The 16,273-nt window shown below is 54.4% G+C and overlaps 5 protein-coding genes across 5 annotated transcripts; 3 read left to right on the top strand and 2 right to left on the bottom strand.

The window, feature by feature from the left end:
* Nucleotides 1-1,388: 1,388 nt before the first annotated feature.
* On the top strand, nucleotides 1,389-2,351 carry G647_08443 (uncharacterized protein; the record flags this gene model as incomplete). The annotated part of the gene is made up of 1 exon (XM_008732754.1): nucleotides 1,389-2,351. One exon carries the CDS (start codon nucleotides 1,389-1,391, stop codon nucleotides 2,349-2,351), a length of 963 nt encoding a protein of 320 aa, XP_008730976.1.
* Nucleotides 2,352-2,711: 360 nt separating this feature from the next.
* On the top strand, nucleotides 2,712-5,771 carry G647_08442 (uncharacterized protein; the record flags this gene model as incomplete). The annotated part of the gene is made up of 1 exon (XM_008732753.1): nucleotides 2,712-5,771. The coding sequence occupies one exon, from the start codon at nucleotides 2,712-2,714 to the stop codon at nucleotides 5,769-5,771; it is 3,060 nt and encodes a 1,019-aa protein (XP_008730975.1).
* A 2,568-nt stretch (nucleotides 5,772-8,339) lies between these two features.
* On the bottom strand, nucleotides 8,340-10,610 carry G647_08441 (uncharacterized protein; the record flags this gene model as incomplete). The annotated part of the gene is made up of 1 exon (XM_008732752.1): nucleotides 8,340-10,610. The coding sequence occupies one exon, from the start codon at nucleotides 10,608-10,610 to the stop codon at nucleotides 8,340-8,342; it is 2,271 nt and encodes a 756-aa protein (XP_008730974.1).
* A 1,039-nt stretch (nucleotides 10,611-11,649) lies between these two features.
* G647_08440 (uncharacterized protein) lies at nucleotides 11,650-12,774 on the top strand (the record flags this gene model as incomplete). Its single annotated transcript, XM_008732751.1, has 1 exon — nucleotides 11,650-12,774. The coding sequence occupies one exon, from the start codon at nucleotides 11,650-11,652 to the stop codon at nucleotides 12,772-12,774; it is 1,125 nt and encodes a 374-aa protein (XP_008730973.1).
* Nucleotides 12,775-13,498: 724 nt separating this feature from the next.
* G647_08439 (uncharacterized protein) lies at nucleotides 13,499-15,420 on the bottom strand (the record flags this gene model as incomplete). The annotated part of the gene is made up of 3 exons (XM_008732750.1): nucleotides 13,499-14,715; nucleotides 14,805-15,192; nucleotides 15,244-15,420. The coding sequence occupies 3 exons, from the start codon at nucleotides 15,418-15,420 to the stop codon at nucleotides 13,499-13,501; spliced, it is 1,782 nt and encodes a 593-aa protein (XP_008730972.1).
* Between the last annotated feature and the right edge of the window lie 853 nt (nucleotides 15,421-16,273).

Raw genomic sequence — 16,273 nt, 5'->3', positions numbered from 1 at the left:
CAAGGTCCAAACCAGACGATCAGGTCAGGTCGCTTGTCTGTCTGTCTGTCTATCTGCATATTGGCTGCGGTATGCTTTTGCTTTTGCTTCTGGGCAGCTCGACGATGTTGGCACGTCCGTTCATTTGATTTCATTTACTGGTGCGGTATTAATGGAACGATGAAAAAAAGGTTTGCCCTTTCACGCATGCCGTCCAATGTGCGTTGAGCTGGATGGGGCTACGTAGCTACCTACGTATGTATCGGTTAGTACTGTAGTCGATCGAGGTGGCTGTCGAGTTCGGTTCCGGCGTTGAAAGGTCTGCATGGTCCTGTGAGGAGGGGAAGGTAAGGGAAGGTAAGGCAAGGTAAGGCAAGGAAAGGAGGTATTTTGGGATATGTAGTGTACTGTGTACTGTGTATGCTGTCTGCTGTCTGCTGTCTGCTCTGTGCTATGTGCTATGTGCTATGATGTGTACTGTAATTCGTCGGGTGGACAGCGTGAAAGTTGTCTTCCTTTCCTCTTATCGGAGACATAATGGCTCCCTTCCTTTTCCTCTCACCGGGGCGCAATGCATCTCTTTTACTTTCTACTGACGGGAGATGCACAGGCTCGCTCTATCGCGTTCCACTCGGTGCCGACGCATAGACTCTCTGCTCTCGCTTTCCTCTTACTACAGACGCATAGACTCTCGTCTCTTACTTCCCACTTCCTACCGACACATAGACTCTCTTACTTTCCACTCGCTGCCATGTACAGGCTCAGTCTCTTATTTCCACTCACAGCTGATTCACGGGCTCAGTCTCTCTTATTTCCACTCACAGCTGATGCACGGGCTCACCTCTCTTTCCGCTCACAGCTAGTGGCGTTCGACGACTCGACGACATTTGGGCTGTTGAATCAGCGCCGGTCTCCGTTCGCCGCACAGGCCGCACGCGAGTTCTTGGTTTGGTGTGCAACTCCCAACTCTAACGCACGTTAAGACAGACCATCTTGCGCTCGGACACCAGAATCGAGAGTCCATCAGTCATAGACTGTTTTTCTGTTGGCCGAACCGCTCAATATGGGTCGGACATACGTCGAGTTGAACGACTGCCGTGGCAAGGTCAGACGAATAAATGCAGGTACCGGTTGATAAGAAGCTCTCTTTCGTGAGTCTGCTTGAGGTCAGCTTCGTGGTGTCCACTCAGCTATTACGACTTTAAAGGGAACTTCTGCTGCTGATTCTTCCTTCCTGCAAGTACTTAGTGTTCGTCCGCCACCACCAACACACCTGTTCTCCGGCTTGACTTTGAAAAGCACTGTAACGATCGCGCCTCCTGCATATATTAGCACCCGGGTGACCGCCAGCACCACCGCGCCGAACTTCCCGTCTTCACTCTAGACGAGACCCCGACATGACATTCGCCATGCCGATTGCAGAACAAACAGAGGCTGTTGCCGCTGAAGGCATCGCTAGTTCTATGGAGCACGTGGAACACGTCACCTCCGTTGGACCGTGGGCTCTCCGACGGGACAGCAATGCAAGCTGGGCGGCTATTAGTAGTCCAGGCGCCCGTTCCAGCAGACGAGGCCCTATATCCAGTACCATCGCAAGTCCGGGCTCGGGGACCCCCCACTCCCGCAACCCGTTCAGCGACGCATTCGGCGCCAGCCTCGTCGCCAACGACATCCATCGGAATCGGGACACATCGGAGGCGTCAAGTTCAACGGCGGTGGGATCGAGTGTAGGTGAGAGACACGCTCAAGTTGTAAACGGGAAATCAGAGTTTACAAGGACCATAGAGGAGGTGGACCGCCAGACGGAGGAAATCCAGCACATCCTGGACGGGGAGGCCATTGCGGCGAGCAACGATGAGGCCGAGAGACGGAGGTACAACGAGGCAAGAGCAGAGAGACCACCAAGGCGCCTGAGCCGATGGTCGCGGCCTCTGGCATTGTTCGCAGCTCGGCGGCGGAGGAGCAGCCAGTCCTCGATAGACACCGAGCGCCACTTTGCCAACGCGCTCCACCCACTGCATGCCGACCACTGCCAGGCGTGCAGGCAGAACTCTTCGGTCGCAATGGCAGGAATATACATGCTGGCCATTACGACGGTCGTTGCCATCCCGAGCCCGTTCATCTTGATCAAGGTGTTGCCGGACAAGTCCACCCCGAGCTCGCAACTCAACCTGTACTTGGTGATGGCGAACCCGAGCGCGATATTCAACAGCCTGCTCATGATTGCTTGGGTTGTGCTGGCCGGGCTCAGATGGCCCGCCTGGCGAGAGAAGAGCGGAGTCGGCTTCGCCAAGCAGTGGCTCGTCTCTTTGACAGTCGGGCTGGGTTTCTATTTCCTGGTGGCGGGGGTGCTGTATGCATGCTCGAAGTGATCACCGCATTTGTACAGGGTTGTTTCTGCACTGAAGTTGCTCACGCATGGCGTCTGGAGTGGGAAGACATGATCTGAAGCGTACAGTTTGAGGAATGTTGACATGTTCCGTTTTCGGACATGGATGGAAGCGTGCAGCGAGGGACGACGAGCTAGGCATGCCGCAAGCAGCAGGTCTCAATATGAAGATACCCGGCTATAGACTGAATAGAAGCAGCTACTGTAGAAAATTGACAAGCATGATGACTGCGAGAGAATCTCAATCAGTGTCGTTGTTGTCGCCGTTGTATTGGTCGTTGTACCTGTCGTTGCGAGTGTCGATGGTGTGGGCGGGCGCCGTCCAATCGGAAGCCCTCTCGCGATGGACTCGGATGCGGCGCCATGTCGCTCTCCCTCCACGGCTTCCTCTGCCTCCGCCTTCGCTTCCACCTCCGCTACATCTCAGAACCCGAGCGAGGCTGGCATCCTTCGGGTTATCTCCGACCTACGCACAAAGCAACTTCCTCCTCCGTCCCCTCGAAGAAGAGTCTCGATCACAACTCGCAGAGACTTCGACGGCGCCGTCTCGCCTTGCACGTCCCAGCCTCCGACACCATGGCCAGATAACGCTCCCCCTACCCAGTCGAGGTCGACATCCCTCGCCTTCAACTACGATATCTTTATCACGAGCCCTAGGCGCTTGCCGCCCAGTCCGAGGATGGGCACATTACCAGAAGAGCGGGAGACGCTGATAAACCAGGCTGACAGGTCGTCCGAGGATGCATATCCACGGCTTTCTCACGACAGTGTCACGACTGCCTCGACAGCTTCGTTGGTCCTGGAGAGTCTGAATTCGTCACATGCCACGGAGAAACGTTCGCAGCCCACAGACTATCGAGACGATGACAGTGATCCGGAGTTGCCCCGGTTCAAAGACAAGAATTACACCATTGGCGGACAGCGCATGTCCAGAGGGCTGAAGCGGGCGATATGGATCCTCTCAGCCATTGCAGTAGTGGGTTGGGGGCTGGCGCTACTGGCGTTCGTGGCCGGAGGTCGATATAAACATGCGTCGACATTGGATTACGACCATGAGACACCGATCAAGAGCTCGGGAAAGAAGGTCACGATGGAACAGATCAGGAATGGCCAGTGGTCGCCCAGGTACGCCAATATCGAGTGGACAGCTGGGCCCAACGGCGAGGACGGGTTGTTGTTGGAGATCAATCAGCAGGCTAAGGATTATCTTGTCGTCGAAGATATCCGGAGCCGGACCTCGTCGGCGGCGAACGCTTTCAAAACCAAGACTTTGGTGAAGAGCGGGTGGATCAACTATGGCGGACAACAATACTGGACATCGGACTTCTGGGTGAGCCCGGACATGAAGAAGGTTCTGCTGCTGGCGAACCCCGAAAAGGTGTTTCGACATTCCTTCCTCGGACTGTACTTTATCCTCGACGTTGAGACGCAGAATGCTCAGCCGCTCGACCCAGCCATGCCAGATGCGAAAATACAGCTTGCTCAGTGGTCACCCCAGAGCGATTCTATCGTGTTTACGAGAGACAACAACCTGTTCCTCAGGTCACTCTCTTCGCCCCAGGTGACGCCGATTACAACCGATGGAGGGCCCGAGTACTTTTACGGGATTCCGGACTGGGCATACGAGGAGGAAGTCTTTGGTACCAACACAGCCACATGGTGGGCAAGGGATGGCCAATACCTCGCTTTTCTACGCACAAACGAGACCACGGTCCCAGAATATCCAGTGCAGTATTTCCTCTCAAGACCGAGCGGGAAAAAGCCCCTTGAGGGCCTGGAGAACTACCCGGAAGTCAAGGAGATCAAGTATCCCAAAGCTGGAGCACCCAACCCTGTGGTGGATATGCTGTTTTACGATATCGCGAAACAGGAGGTCTTCTCGGTGGACATCGAGGGGGGGTTTCCAGACGACGACCGGATCATCTTTAACATTGTCTTCGCGAACGACGGAAAGGCATTGGTCTCGGAGTCGAACCGGGAGAGTGATCGGGTTAGGGTTGTGCTTGTCGACGTTGCGGCTCAATCAGGGCATACTGTCAGGGTTGTCGACCTGAAAGACGTGGACGGAGGCTGGATTGAGCCCACGCAACAGACAAAGTACATCCCAGCCGATCCGGACAATGGTCGTCCAGAGGACGGCTACGTCGACGTTGTCGTTTCTAACAACGGCAATCACTTGGCCTATTTCTCCCCCTTGAACAGCTCGATTCCAGTTATGCTGACGAAAGGGGACTGGGAAGTGGATGGTGGGCCAGCAGCTGTCGATCTGAAAAACAATCTGGTGTACTTCACCGCGGCCAAGGAAGCCCCTACACAGCGCCACGTGTACAGCGTCAAACTGGACGGTACGGACATGCAATCCCTCGTCCCCACCGACGAAGCCGGATACTGGGACTCCTCGTTCTCTTCAGGGGCCGGCTACATCAGCCTGAAATACACCGGCCCCAACATCCCCTACCAGAAAGTCATCTCCACTCCGGCCAACCCGGAGAAAATCTCCCAAGTCTTGGAAGAAAACAAGCACCTCGCCCAGGTGGCAGCCTCGCACGAACTGCCGCATCAAATCTTCCAGAACGTGACCGTCGACGGCTATACCCTGCAAGTCGTTGAACGGCGGCCCCCTCACTTTGATCCCAAGAAGAAATACCCCGTTCTGTTCTACCTGTACGGCGGCCCCGGCTCACAAATGGTCAACCGCCGCTTTCACGTCGACTTTCAATCCTACGTCGCGTCCTCTCTCGGCTACATCGTCGTCACCGTGGACGGGCGCGGAACAGGCTTCATCGGCCGCGAAGCCCGCACCATCATCCGCAACAACCTCGGCTCCTACGAGGCGCACGACCAGATCGCCACCGCAAAGATCTGGGCCAAAAAGTCGTACGTCGACGCCGAAAGGATCGCCATCTGGGGGTGGTCGTACGGCGGGTTCATGACGCTGAAGGTTCTCGAGACAGATGCGGGCGAGACATTCAAATACGGCATGGCGGTGGCGCCCGTGACGGACTGGCGGTTCTACGACAGCATCTACACCGAGAGATACATGCGGACACCGCAGAATAATCCACTGGGGTACGACAAGTCGGCCATCTCCAACGTGACGGCGTTATCGCAGAACGTGCGATTTCTCATCATGCACGGCGTGGCCGACGATAACGTGCACATGCAAAACACGCTGACGTTGCTGGACAAGTTCGATCTGGCGGGGATCGAGAACTACGACGTGCACTTCTTCCCCGATAGCGACCACAGCATCGCGTTCCACAATGCCAATAGTATCGTGTATGATAAGTTGGGGAAGTGGCTGGTCAACGCTTTCAATGGGGAATGGTATCGTACGGAGGATCCACGGCCCGTCGAGACAGGCGAGGTGAACAGTGATCTGGACGAGAGGGAGACGAGGTGAACAACAATCTCAGCGAAAGGGCCACGAGATAAACAAGAGGGCACTCTACTATATCTGAAGGGGACTTGATAGTGCGAGATGAATCAGGCGGCTTTACTGAATATTTGAGCGCTTCTACTAGAGCGAGGAGGGCGCCGGTATTAACAGCTGTGCGGCGGAATAAATCAATGAAGGATATGTATGGATTTGATTTGTACAGGACCAAAATGCGAACTGCTATTTCTGTCACAGTCACCCAACAGTTACGTTAAACATGTGCTCAGGTACAATTCAATACGTATAGATCTTGCTTCCCGATAAGTAACAGACGACCTACGGTACTCATTCACCCCTGACTTGAGCCCCTTGCAGCCACCGGGGTATGTTTACTCTATGGCGTGCGGTAAGGCGTATGATACAGTACAATATATGGTATATGGCTATTTCATTGATGTATTGAACTGGGGTGAGGCTTCATTGCCAAACGGGTGAACCTCTCTGTGGCAGCAGGCACTGTCCCCTTTCACACTCAAACCCTCCTTACATCTTGAAGGAACGGTACGATGTCTGTAGCTGAGAGGAGTGTATTGTCTGTCGGTGAATTTCCTCTCTATGAACTATGTAAAGCAAAAGTGGGCACGTGTAGACGAATTCCCCCAGCGAGGCAAGCATGCTTGCTTGGGTAGGCTGTCAGGATGGTCCCGTCGATAACTATGTTTCCACACGACGCTGTAATTCGAGGCAAAGAGTTCAGTGGAGCTCTGGTTTCGCGGGCATGCGAATTGGCGTTGTGAGGTCAATCAGTGGGATCTACATGGCGTGAGACTGCTCTCAGATCACGTTTCCCAACAACGACAACAACAACAACAATGGCGGCGCCGAGGCAACTCACAACTTACCGTGATGCTCAAATTCGCGGCGGCGCCGTTGTACAACGGAGAGGTATCGATACTCGTGCCGATCGAGCTTCCAGGACTCCGTGATTACCGCTGTGTAAAGGCCGTCATCACGTCCGGCAAAAGACTGAAGGATGGAGACTGATGCTTTGCGCGAACGCCGGTTCGCCCTTCTACTGTATGTTACTCGGCACGGTTCAAGGGACCTGGGAAAGACGGGACCAGACGTGTGCTGAGCGGCGGACGTAGAGATGGTAATGCGAGATGTATCTACCCCCAAAGCAGCAACACTCTCCTTGACCCATGCAAATGAGATGCGTTGATCGAGGAACCCAGCATTCGAAGACCCTTCCACACGTATGACTGGCTTCTGCAGGAAGGCCCTGACACCCAATCTCCAATTGATAGAGACCCCGATGCAGGGGTTGTCCGTCAATGTCGAGGTATGGACGACTCCGGACAGATTGTACTGAGACCAGCACTGCCGCCAGCGAACAGACCTCTACGCAAGTCAGTCGGTGATGGGGCAGGATAAATTTCCCTACCTCCGCCATAGATCCAGACCAGCGCGGGAGGACTCTGGTTCGCCCATATCTTCTGGGTCCCATGACTGGGTCCCGTCAGTCCAGACGAGCTTGAGCCACATGCTGTCTACGGGCTAGGCTGGAGAAACATCCAGGACGGCCGACCGTGTACTGTAGACCTCTTCGTCCCAGCGATATGTGAACGCAACGAGATTCTCGGTCAAGGAGCCCGCCGATGCAGCTTCCCCGTATTCCATGGAGCGTGATGGCATGCGCAGTACTTGTCTCGGAAAGCGAAAGCCTTGCATATGGGGACGAAAAGACTTGCGGAAAGGAGAACCGTCTTTCAATCGTGTTGCTCTGTACCCATTTCAGTTGTGGTTGCTTTGGTATATGCAATGAATTCAGCCGGATTCCCCTAGTTAGGAGTGGTGAGATGGGGAGAGAGCAGTCCACGTCTGTTATTAAATACATCTGCAGGAGATGGTGAGTGATGGTCGCGTAGAATACGCCAGCGGCGGTTTGCTGTGTCCTGCAGCCAGCTTTAGAGATACTGCCATCTTGTATTGAAGACGTCTCTACGGAGGCTGTTCATTTGAGGATCAAGAGGAACTGTGGCAGACAGGGAGCCTTGTGATTCTGCGGGCAACGGTGCAAAACAAGTAAAATCTGCCAAGGCCAGATATGGAGCTGAAAATCTGCCAAGGCGCAACTGCTGGCCAATCATAGGCGTGCTCGGTGTGCTGAACTGTGATTCGGCCGCCTCAGTACTAGGTAGGTGCCGACATGTGTCGCCATGGCCGGTCAATTGAACACCGTATCTAAGTTCAGTTGGTACGTATCCTTGTTCTGGATATCTACGATCGAGTGGAGACCCGGACTCCTATGCGTAAATCAAGGCCACCCAGGTTGTAGAAAAAATCCCACCACAGGCTCTGAAGAAGACGTGATGAAAATCTGCGACACCCTAACTATTGAGAATATATCTCTAGACGTGCGGTTCATTTGGAAGGAGAGAATGATATCTTTGAATGAGAAGAGAGCCTAAATACCTACATAGATGCTAACAGAGTGGACGTTCTGTATATCCTTTTTGGATGTATGGTAGCCAGGATACTCCAAAAGGGAATATGCCACTGCCATATATTCATACACACCAATGAGCCAGCTCAAGGTATCTCCCCCATATCCTGCATGATATAGTCCCACTGCGCCCAATCCAGCTGGACGTCTGCCAGCGCCAGATCGTGCGCCAGACTATGTTCAGATGCAAAGATACCGTCGCCAGCCGGTGGTGGAGGTATTATGGGCTGGAAGGCAGGCAAGGGGAGCTGGCTGCTTGCGTTGGAAGTGCCATATACAGTGTCCGCCGAGAAGAGATTACTGGGCGTAGGTTGCGTCGGCGGCGAGATGCTCTCCCAACCCATTGTGGTCGGGAACTGGCTATCGCTGCTCCCAGCATCGTTGACAGCATCTCTCGCATTGCCGGAGCGCATCTTCGACGACGCAGCCTTGGCGCGCTGTAGCGGCCCAGTCTCCCGCTGCTCGCGGAGCTGTTGGATATACTCTGGGATGAACTTGGGGAACACACCGTTGGTACTTGCGCGAAGGGCCTTCTCCCGCGCGGCGTACGCTTTCAAGCACAAGCTTCCCACCGCCACGTGCAAGGGTCGCTTGTAGTCTGTCACGAAGTATGGATGATGCCGATAGATCTCGTCCACCGCTTGCCACCCCCTGTCAGCCTCTGGTCCTAGAGTAGACTGCTTCAGGTCGTTGAGGACGAAAATGAGGGCTTGCCACACAAAATGCACTCTAGTATGCCACATGAATCTCTGCAACTGCTTCGACGAATGTGCCATGTTCGTTCCTTCGAGAAGCTTCACCGACACGTTCCAGAGGTAGTCCCGTTCTCCTGGCGGCAGTTGCTCCTGGTAGCCCCATTTGCGCGGATGGTGGGCCATCAGTCTCATCATGTTGATAGCTCCTCTGCCGATGATGATAGACATGAACTGTATAGGCACCGACGGATCACAGTACTTGAGAAACTTGTCTTCAAGCCGTTGTTCCAACTCGTCCATCGTGGCGTCTCGCTCTTCAAGAGAGCTCTTCAACGGCGCGGAAAGACGCAAGCTCTCAAAGTCGATGCTCGATTTTTGTCGTTGCTTCTCCAGGAAGAACATGGTAAGCTCGATTCGGAGAAGACACGATATCATTTCGGTCGGCCTTGTTTGCGGAACTGGCGGTTCCTTCATCTCGGGATAGAGGTCTTCATCGTTCACGTTGGTCGGTGCCAGAACATCGGAGAAGGAGAGGTCGCTAAATCGACCTGAACCACTGAGTTCGGCTGAGCGTCCCTCCAACACGACTATTTGCCACCACAAACGTCGGCGCATTTCTGTCTCGAAAATCGACAGCCCCAGACCTGTGCCGTCGCGATGGAGACCCATGCCTTGGGCGATGCGGACGGCAATTCCTGCCAAGGTCCAGTTCGTCCGCGGGTCGTAGTTCTCGCGCATGGAGAACAGGTAGAGGGACAGAGCTTGGAGCACCACTAGCTCCGAGGTATTCATGAACCTCGCCCGGGCCAGCGCTTTCCTCGTGGCGTGTCGGTATCGCGCAAGCAGGATCTTTCGAGGCTCACCGAGTCTCATTTCACACTCTTCGTCATCAATGGTGTAGACGGCAGCGCCGTAGATGGCGAACAACAGCGCTTCCAGGCCTCGGGGCAGATTGTCGAGCTGCCCACAGGCTTGCTCGAGCGTCTTGCCAAACGACGGATAGTGGATGAACTTGGTCATCGGGTTGATGTTGTCAAGGTATATTTGCCAGAGGATGAAGATATTGGTGGGAGAGGGATGTAGTTGTTGGATCGAGTTGCTCGTCGGGGTGTAGCCGAGAATGAACTCGGTGCTCTCCTCGACCGGGGTGCCCGCGTCGTCCTCGTCGTCGTCGGAGTATCCGGCGATCGCTTCGTTGGGCTGTTGGAACTCGTCCGAAAGACTCGCCCAGAGATTGTTCTCGACGAACAGGGACTTGCCCTGGTCTACGATCAACCGACCGGCGCTCCTGATCTCGGACGCGGCGAAGATGAGATCCTCGCCAGTCGTGCCCGACACATCGGGACTGAGTTGCTGCGAACTCGGTTGAGTCAGCGGAGGGCTTTCGAGCGTCACAGGGCCCGAAGCCGCCCGCGACTGTGTTTCGGGATTGTCGACGTCGATGCCTCTGCTCTTGAGGAGATCCTCGCACTTTTTGAGGCGCGCAAGTAGTAGATCCTCCTGGGCCCGTTTCCTCCGGCGGCGTGGAGCGGGCGGGACTCGGAAGATGCATTCAATCTTGGACTTGACACAATTGGAGCACGGGCTCTGCTTGTCGCATTTCACCTTTCTCTCAAAACATCGGATGCAGCTGAATGCCTTGTGGAGGCGCTGCTCTTCCATGGTGGCGTTAGCGCTCATGTCTGGTCTTGTATCACGACATGATCATCACGTCTTCTTCACGACTTGGCACAGACACGCGAGAAGCTTGCACTGTACACAGTCACGATATCGTGATGTGTTCGAGGAATCAGGCAGACGGGATCATCAGTTGCATGTCCTTACCCGAAGCAGCTACTGTTGACGCAACTGTCAATACGAACACGCGGCCATGGAATTTGCTTGGCGTCAATCGCGTGTGAGGAGCGACTCAGTCTTTTCTCAGTTTGTTCTCAGTCTTCTCTTAGTCTTCTCTTAGTCTTCTCTCAGTCTTCCCCTTGGCTCGTGGTGACTATGCCTTGATGGTGGCTGCTGGGCACCGAACAGGTCGACGATAACTCGCAGCTCTCGCGTGAGACCTTAACAGTCAGTCATGACAACGGCGGCGCATGTCGAATCTGGGGCACGGTTCATCAGTATTATGAAGCAGTTTCGGTCACGTTGTAGTTATTCTTAGCCCAGGCAGACCCCGGACGATCAGGCCCCAGCGGTCATTTCGGCATCCAGCCATCCACCGCGCCGGAGCTTTGCCAATCTATCCCAGTACTGTAATGAGCTAAAGAGCTTGTCTGAGCTTCGGCCCGAAATGACTTGGACCGCCTCTGAACTCTCCGACTCTGAACAAACCAGCTGCTGCTATGTGTGTTCTGTGCGCGGGCACTCAGTACCGCGAGAGGATTCGAGGCGATTGCTTATCCAATTCACAGTACGGAATACCTCTGGTCGGTGCCCTGCTTCGCACGGAAACTGGCCGTAACAGCTTGCAGGAGCCAAGGTGTGTCAACATGGAGGCTGAGAATAGCAGCCCCGTCAGCAAAGCCACCACCAGGGCTCGGCCTCCTCATCCTCTAGAAACCCCGTTCTTATAGTCGCCTTAAGGCTCCCTTGACGCAACCAATGTTTCCTCAGTACTGTGTATACTGCTGGCGTTCCCCCAGAATACCAGCTTCTTCTGCCCATACCACTGAGCTTCGGTCCAGAAAGGCAGGTCGACTACACGGAGATGGACGAGAGCCATCAAGATACGAATCTGCAGCTGGATGCCATCACAGGCAAATTAGCCACCCTGCTGGACCAACTCGCAGAGCGACGCGAGAAATGCACCACAAGGGCGGAAAAGAAACACCTCGATCGACTCCGAAGAGACGCCAAGAAGCAAGTATCGGCAATGATCAAGCTTCAACAATCAGTCGACCATGCCAACGCCATCATTGCAAAGTCCTCGCAAGCCTTAGAGAAGCCTCAAGCAGACAAGAGACCACCACGCCAGAGCGAAGCTTCTGAGGTGAACAGCATGCTCTTCCGAGCCGTCGCAGGGCCATTTCAGAACCAACATCGCCTTCGTCTTGTTCGACAACGTCGGAGTCCCGAGCTGAGCCAATTCTTGAAGCCGTGGAAACCGTCAAAGTCTGCCACTACAGCAAGTATGACCAAACGAAAGCCCGGCCCGACCACCACGCTGAAGCAATCGGCGAGCACGAATTCGGACGACAGCGGCAGGATCGATGTCCAGTCTGCACGTCCAGCGACCGAAGCACCTCCAGAGATCGAAGCACGTCCAGAGTCCGACGCACGTCTAGAGATTGAAGTACGTCCAGAAACCGAAGCACATCCAGAGACCGAAGTATGTCCAGCAGCCGGTATCAGTCAAGAGGGCAACACCCCAAACCTAGCGCCATCCCAAGAAGTATCAACTTCAAAATTAAATTCAGATTCAGATGCGGACTCGGACTCGGACTCGGATCAGGATCCACAGTCGGGCTCCGCCCTGTCCTTGTGCTCGTCGTCGTCGTCGTCTCTAGACTTCCCTTCCCAAGATCAAGACGGGAGCGCCGACCACTCGACACAGCCTCCTCCCTTACCTCGCAAATCTTCGCGCCGAATTTCGCGCATCCCGCGGGTACCTTCGTCCAGCCAGATGCCTCCACTGCCGCCACTACCGTTGGCGCCCTTGCCACTCATGCCGAGGGCGGTGCCCAAGTCTTCGTCCTCGTCTCCATCATCCTCCTCCGCAGCGAGCACAACCGACAAACTCGCCGAGGATTTGCTGTCCAGTCTGGAGAAGCGCTATAGTCTGACCATGACCAGGACGGTGTCGACCACATCATCGATACCGTCGACTCTATGAGCTGATGTGATGTGATGTGATGATCCGACCACGAAGCTTTTCCTTGGATATACTGGGTATGCGTGCTGGTTTGTGGCGCGTTGAATGTAGGATGGAGTCGAGGGGTCCGGAGTCGAGGGTCGGGAATCAAGAGTCGAAATTCTAGAGATACCCATTTTTGATGCACGTCGAGTCGGTTATCAGGCTGAGATGGCCGGATGGAATATAAGAAGTACTTCGTTTTGTACAACGCTGTTCCGTAAGCGAGAGCGGGGATCGGAGTGGGAGTGAGAATGAGAATGATACTGTAGCCACGACTCACGGGCCACAAGTCACAAGTCACAAGTTGTAATAGCTTGGTGTATTGTATAATGTTCATGCCATATGTGCCGTGCTATACTTGATCCGTGTACGCGGCGGTTCAGGGAGTGGAAGTTACTGGGGTCTAGTTGGTCTTGCATAGCACACATACCTGGGTAATATAGTGCCCGTCGAGCATGGCAGAGCAGGCCTCGTGCGACAGATAAAGTACAGAGCATAGCATAGCCACAGACGATTCCATCTCAGAAAATTTTCCTGTGTTTCTGCAATTATAAGTGAAGTCGCAATTCTCTGATGTAGTCGAGTGGAGAGTTTTGCAAAGTCGAGCCGGAGTCATTGCCTAGCGCCGCACTGACACTGGTATGCTACCCAACTGTACAAACACAAGGTAGGTAATGAAGCAGACCGGGAGTGGCGCATCACGCTATACCTCCACGACCATTTTCTCCGGCGCCTCTGTTTTCGACCTTGGCTGGCGCTCCTCAGAATGCTGCACCAACGAGTCAGCTCCCTCAGTCGATCCTGGCTTGCTATCGGATGCCTGGGAACCGGCCTTCTCCCTGGCTGCCTTTGCTGCAGCTTCCTGCGCCGCGGCGACTTTCTTCAGGTTGTTCCACGGCATGGCGAGAGCGCCAAACACGGTGGCGCAGGTAACGGCGACGACGACGTAGAATGCATTTCGTAGAGCGTCGTTGTAGGCCATGAGCACCGGCTCCAGCAGGTCAGGGGGCACAATACTCCGTATATCAGTCGCGCCGACGTGCGTGACGACCTTTGCGTCAAGGCCTGGGATCTTTCGAAGGTCTTGCGACAGGGTATTGTCGAAGATATTGTTCGCCACGGACACGAAAATCGAGCCACCCAGAGCTTGAGCGAAGAACATCATACTTGCTCCGGTCGCGACGTCCTTCCGCGGCAGGGAGACTTGGGCGCCCACCGACGGCTGCTGTATCCCTAGCCCCAGCCCGAGGCCCCATAGAACTTGGTATCCGATCCATTTCGGATGGGCCGTAGTCGTCGTGAATGTGGATATTAATCCTGCACCAATCGAGGACAGTACGAAGGAGGCGTACATCCACCGGGTAAAGTATCCCAGTTTGCGTGTGAGGATACCTGCTGCCATACTGGCGACGGTGATTCCAAGGACTGCGGGGAGATTCATGATTCCTGAATGGACGGCCGAGGCACCCTTGATTGCTTGGAACCAGATTGGCAGGAAGTATATTAGTGCCATCATGCCACCCCCAGCGAAGAAGGCGTAGGAGACACCGGCACTGACAGCGCGGTACTTTAGGATCCGGGGAGGAACCGTGGCGTGCTCTTGGAAGAGGTGTTGCAGGTACATGAAGGTGAGGAAGAGAACGCCGCTGAGGACAAGGAGGACGATGATTCGGGCGTCCGACCAGTTATAGGTTGTGCCGCCCCACTGCAACGCCAGGAGGAGGCATACGATTGCAGGGAGAAAGACGGCTGTACCGATAGGGTCGAGTTGGCGCAGTTGTTCCTTTAGGGTCATTTTGGAACGCTCGGTGGCGGCCGCTGGGAGCTTGAGAACGAAGAATAAGACAACCGCCATTGCTCCTCCAATGGGTAGATTAATGTAGAAGCACCATCTCCACGAGACTTTGTCCGTAAACACGCCTGCATGCTTGTTAGCATCAAGACCCGTGAGGAAAACCTCACATTGCCACATTCTAGATAACTTGTGCACATCCTGGAAAAGTACTTACCGCCCAACAGCGGTCCTGCGACCGAGGCTACTGCGAAGATAGCGCCAAACATTCCCGTGTATGCTGGTCTCTTTTGTAACGGGACGAGGTAGACAATGATTGTAATGGCGCCTGAGAACATGCCCGAACTTCCGAGTCCGGCAATAGCTCTTCCAGCTATAAGCGTTGCAGAGTTTGGAGCGGCTCCGCAGATGAGCGAGCCTAGCTCGAAAATACCGAGGCAGGCGATGTATACAGTCTTTGGGTTGTAGAAGGTGTACACCCGACCGATGAAGAGTTGGAAGCCCGACATTGTCAATAGATACGCCGAGGCATACCATCCCACGTCTGAGAGGGAGTTAAAGTGGTTCGTGATGACAGGTATGGCCGTTGCTATAATGAGACGATCCTGGACAACGCTGTCAGTGAGTATATCTTATGGGATCGTACGAGGACCGACCAATGCGACGAGGAAGGCACTGGCCATCATTGCAAACACAATTATGAGAACTTTTGACTTCGGTGGATATTCGTCCATCTCAAGAGGCCCAGTGGTAGTGAGAGCTTTAGAGCCTGCGTTGGAAGCATCTTCACTGTGGCCGCTTCGCAACTCTGTAGACCGTAGCCGTTCTGGCATAATGTCCGCAATCCGTAATGCACTGTTATGGAAGCCGAGATGAGGTGATGAAGCAAATGCTTATTGTGCCTGCCAACATGAGGATGCCGAGGAGAATGTTATACCAAGGAGATCATCCCGCTTTTTCTTCATGATGGCACCCACCGTTGTTTAGCTGCCCCATTGTGTTGACTCTGAACAGGCTCCAGGGAACTGAACCCTCCGCTCTCTCGGACGCGAAAGTGAAAGCAGACGCGGGGACCGCTCAGAAAGGGCCATAGAGAAGCCACACATCTCGACGAGACTTACAAAGGCAGTTCCAACAGTCGCATACAAGCTGCTGAACGTCCGAGACGTCTGTTGCTCCTCGGCGCCGAATGGCAACTTGGGTCCGAAGGTTGAAGGAAAAGAGAAATTGAACTTGGAGACTGGCTGAGACTGGCACGCTGGAGCGACTGGTCACGGCTGGTCACTTGGTTTCCCGTACTGGGATTGCGGCCGAGCACAGAGCCAATCAAGAACATATTCCAATTGGCTGGAACAAATTTCTGTCGCCGCTCTCAGCCTTGTCGCAATTTTGGCGTTGGACCTGGGTTTCTTTTCCCGCGTCTCCCAACGCAAAAGCGGTGATATGACCAGAGTGAAATAATGAAGCCGGTGTGGGCCTCCTGGCCAATTGTTGGCGAAATGGTGGGAGAGTTATCCGGATCCTTCTCACGTGGTTGCCTCCGTGACATCAGCGCCTGCCAACCGCTGCCATGACGTGCGTCAGTCGAATAATTATCGTCTGAGGGAGAAGTGAAGTTCTATATCGCTTTTCGCTTCAACAAGAACTCATTCTCCATAAACTTTCGACTTGCAGATCGATCACGTG

This window comes from Cladophialophora carrionii (assembly GCF_000365165.1).
Source record: "Cladophialophora carrionii CBS 160.54 unplaced genomic scaffold supercont1.7, whole genome shotgun sequence".
NCBI lineage: Eukaryota > Fungi > Ascomycota > Eurotiomycetes > Chaetothyriales > Herpotrichiellaceae > Cladophialophora > Cladophialophora carrionii.
The sequence above is the reverse complement of the archived record's forward strand: the minus strand, read 5'-3'. Positions and strand labels throughout refer to the sequence as shown.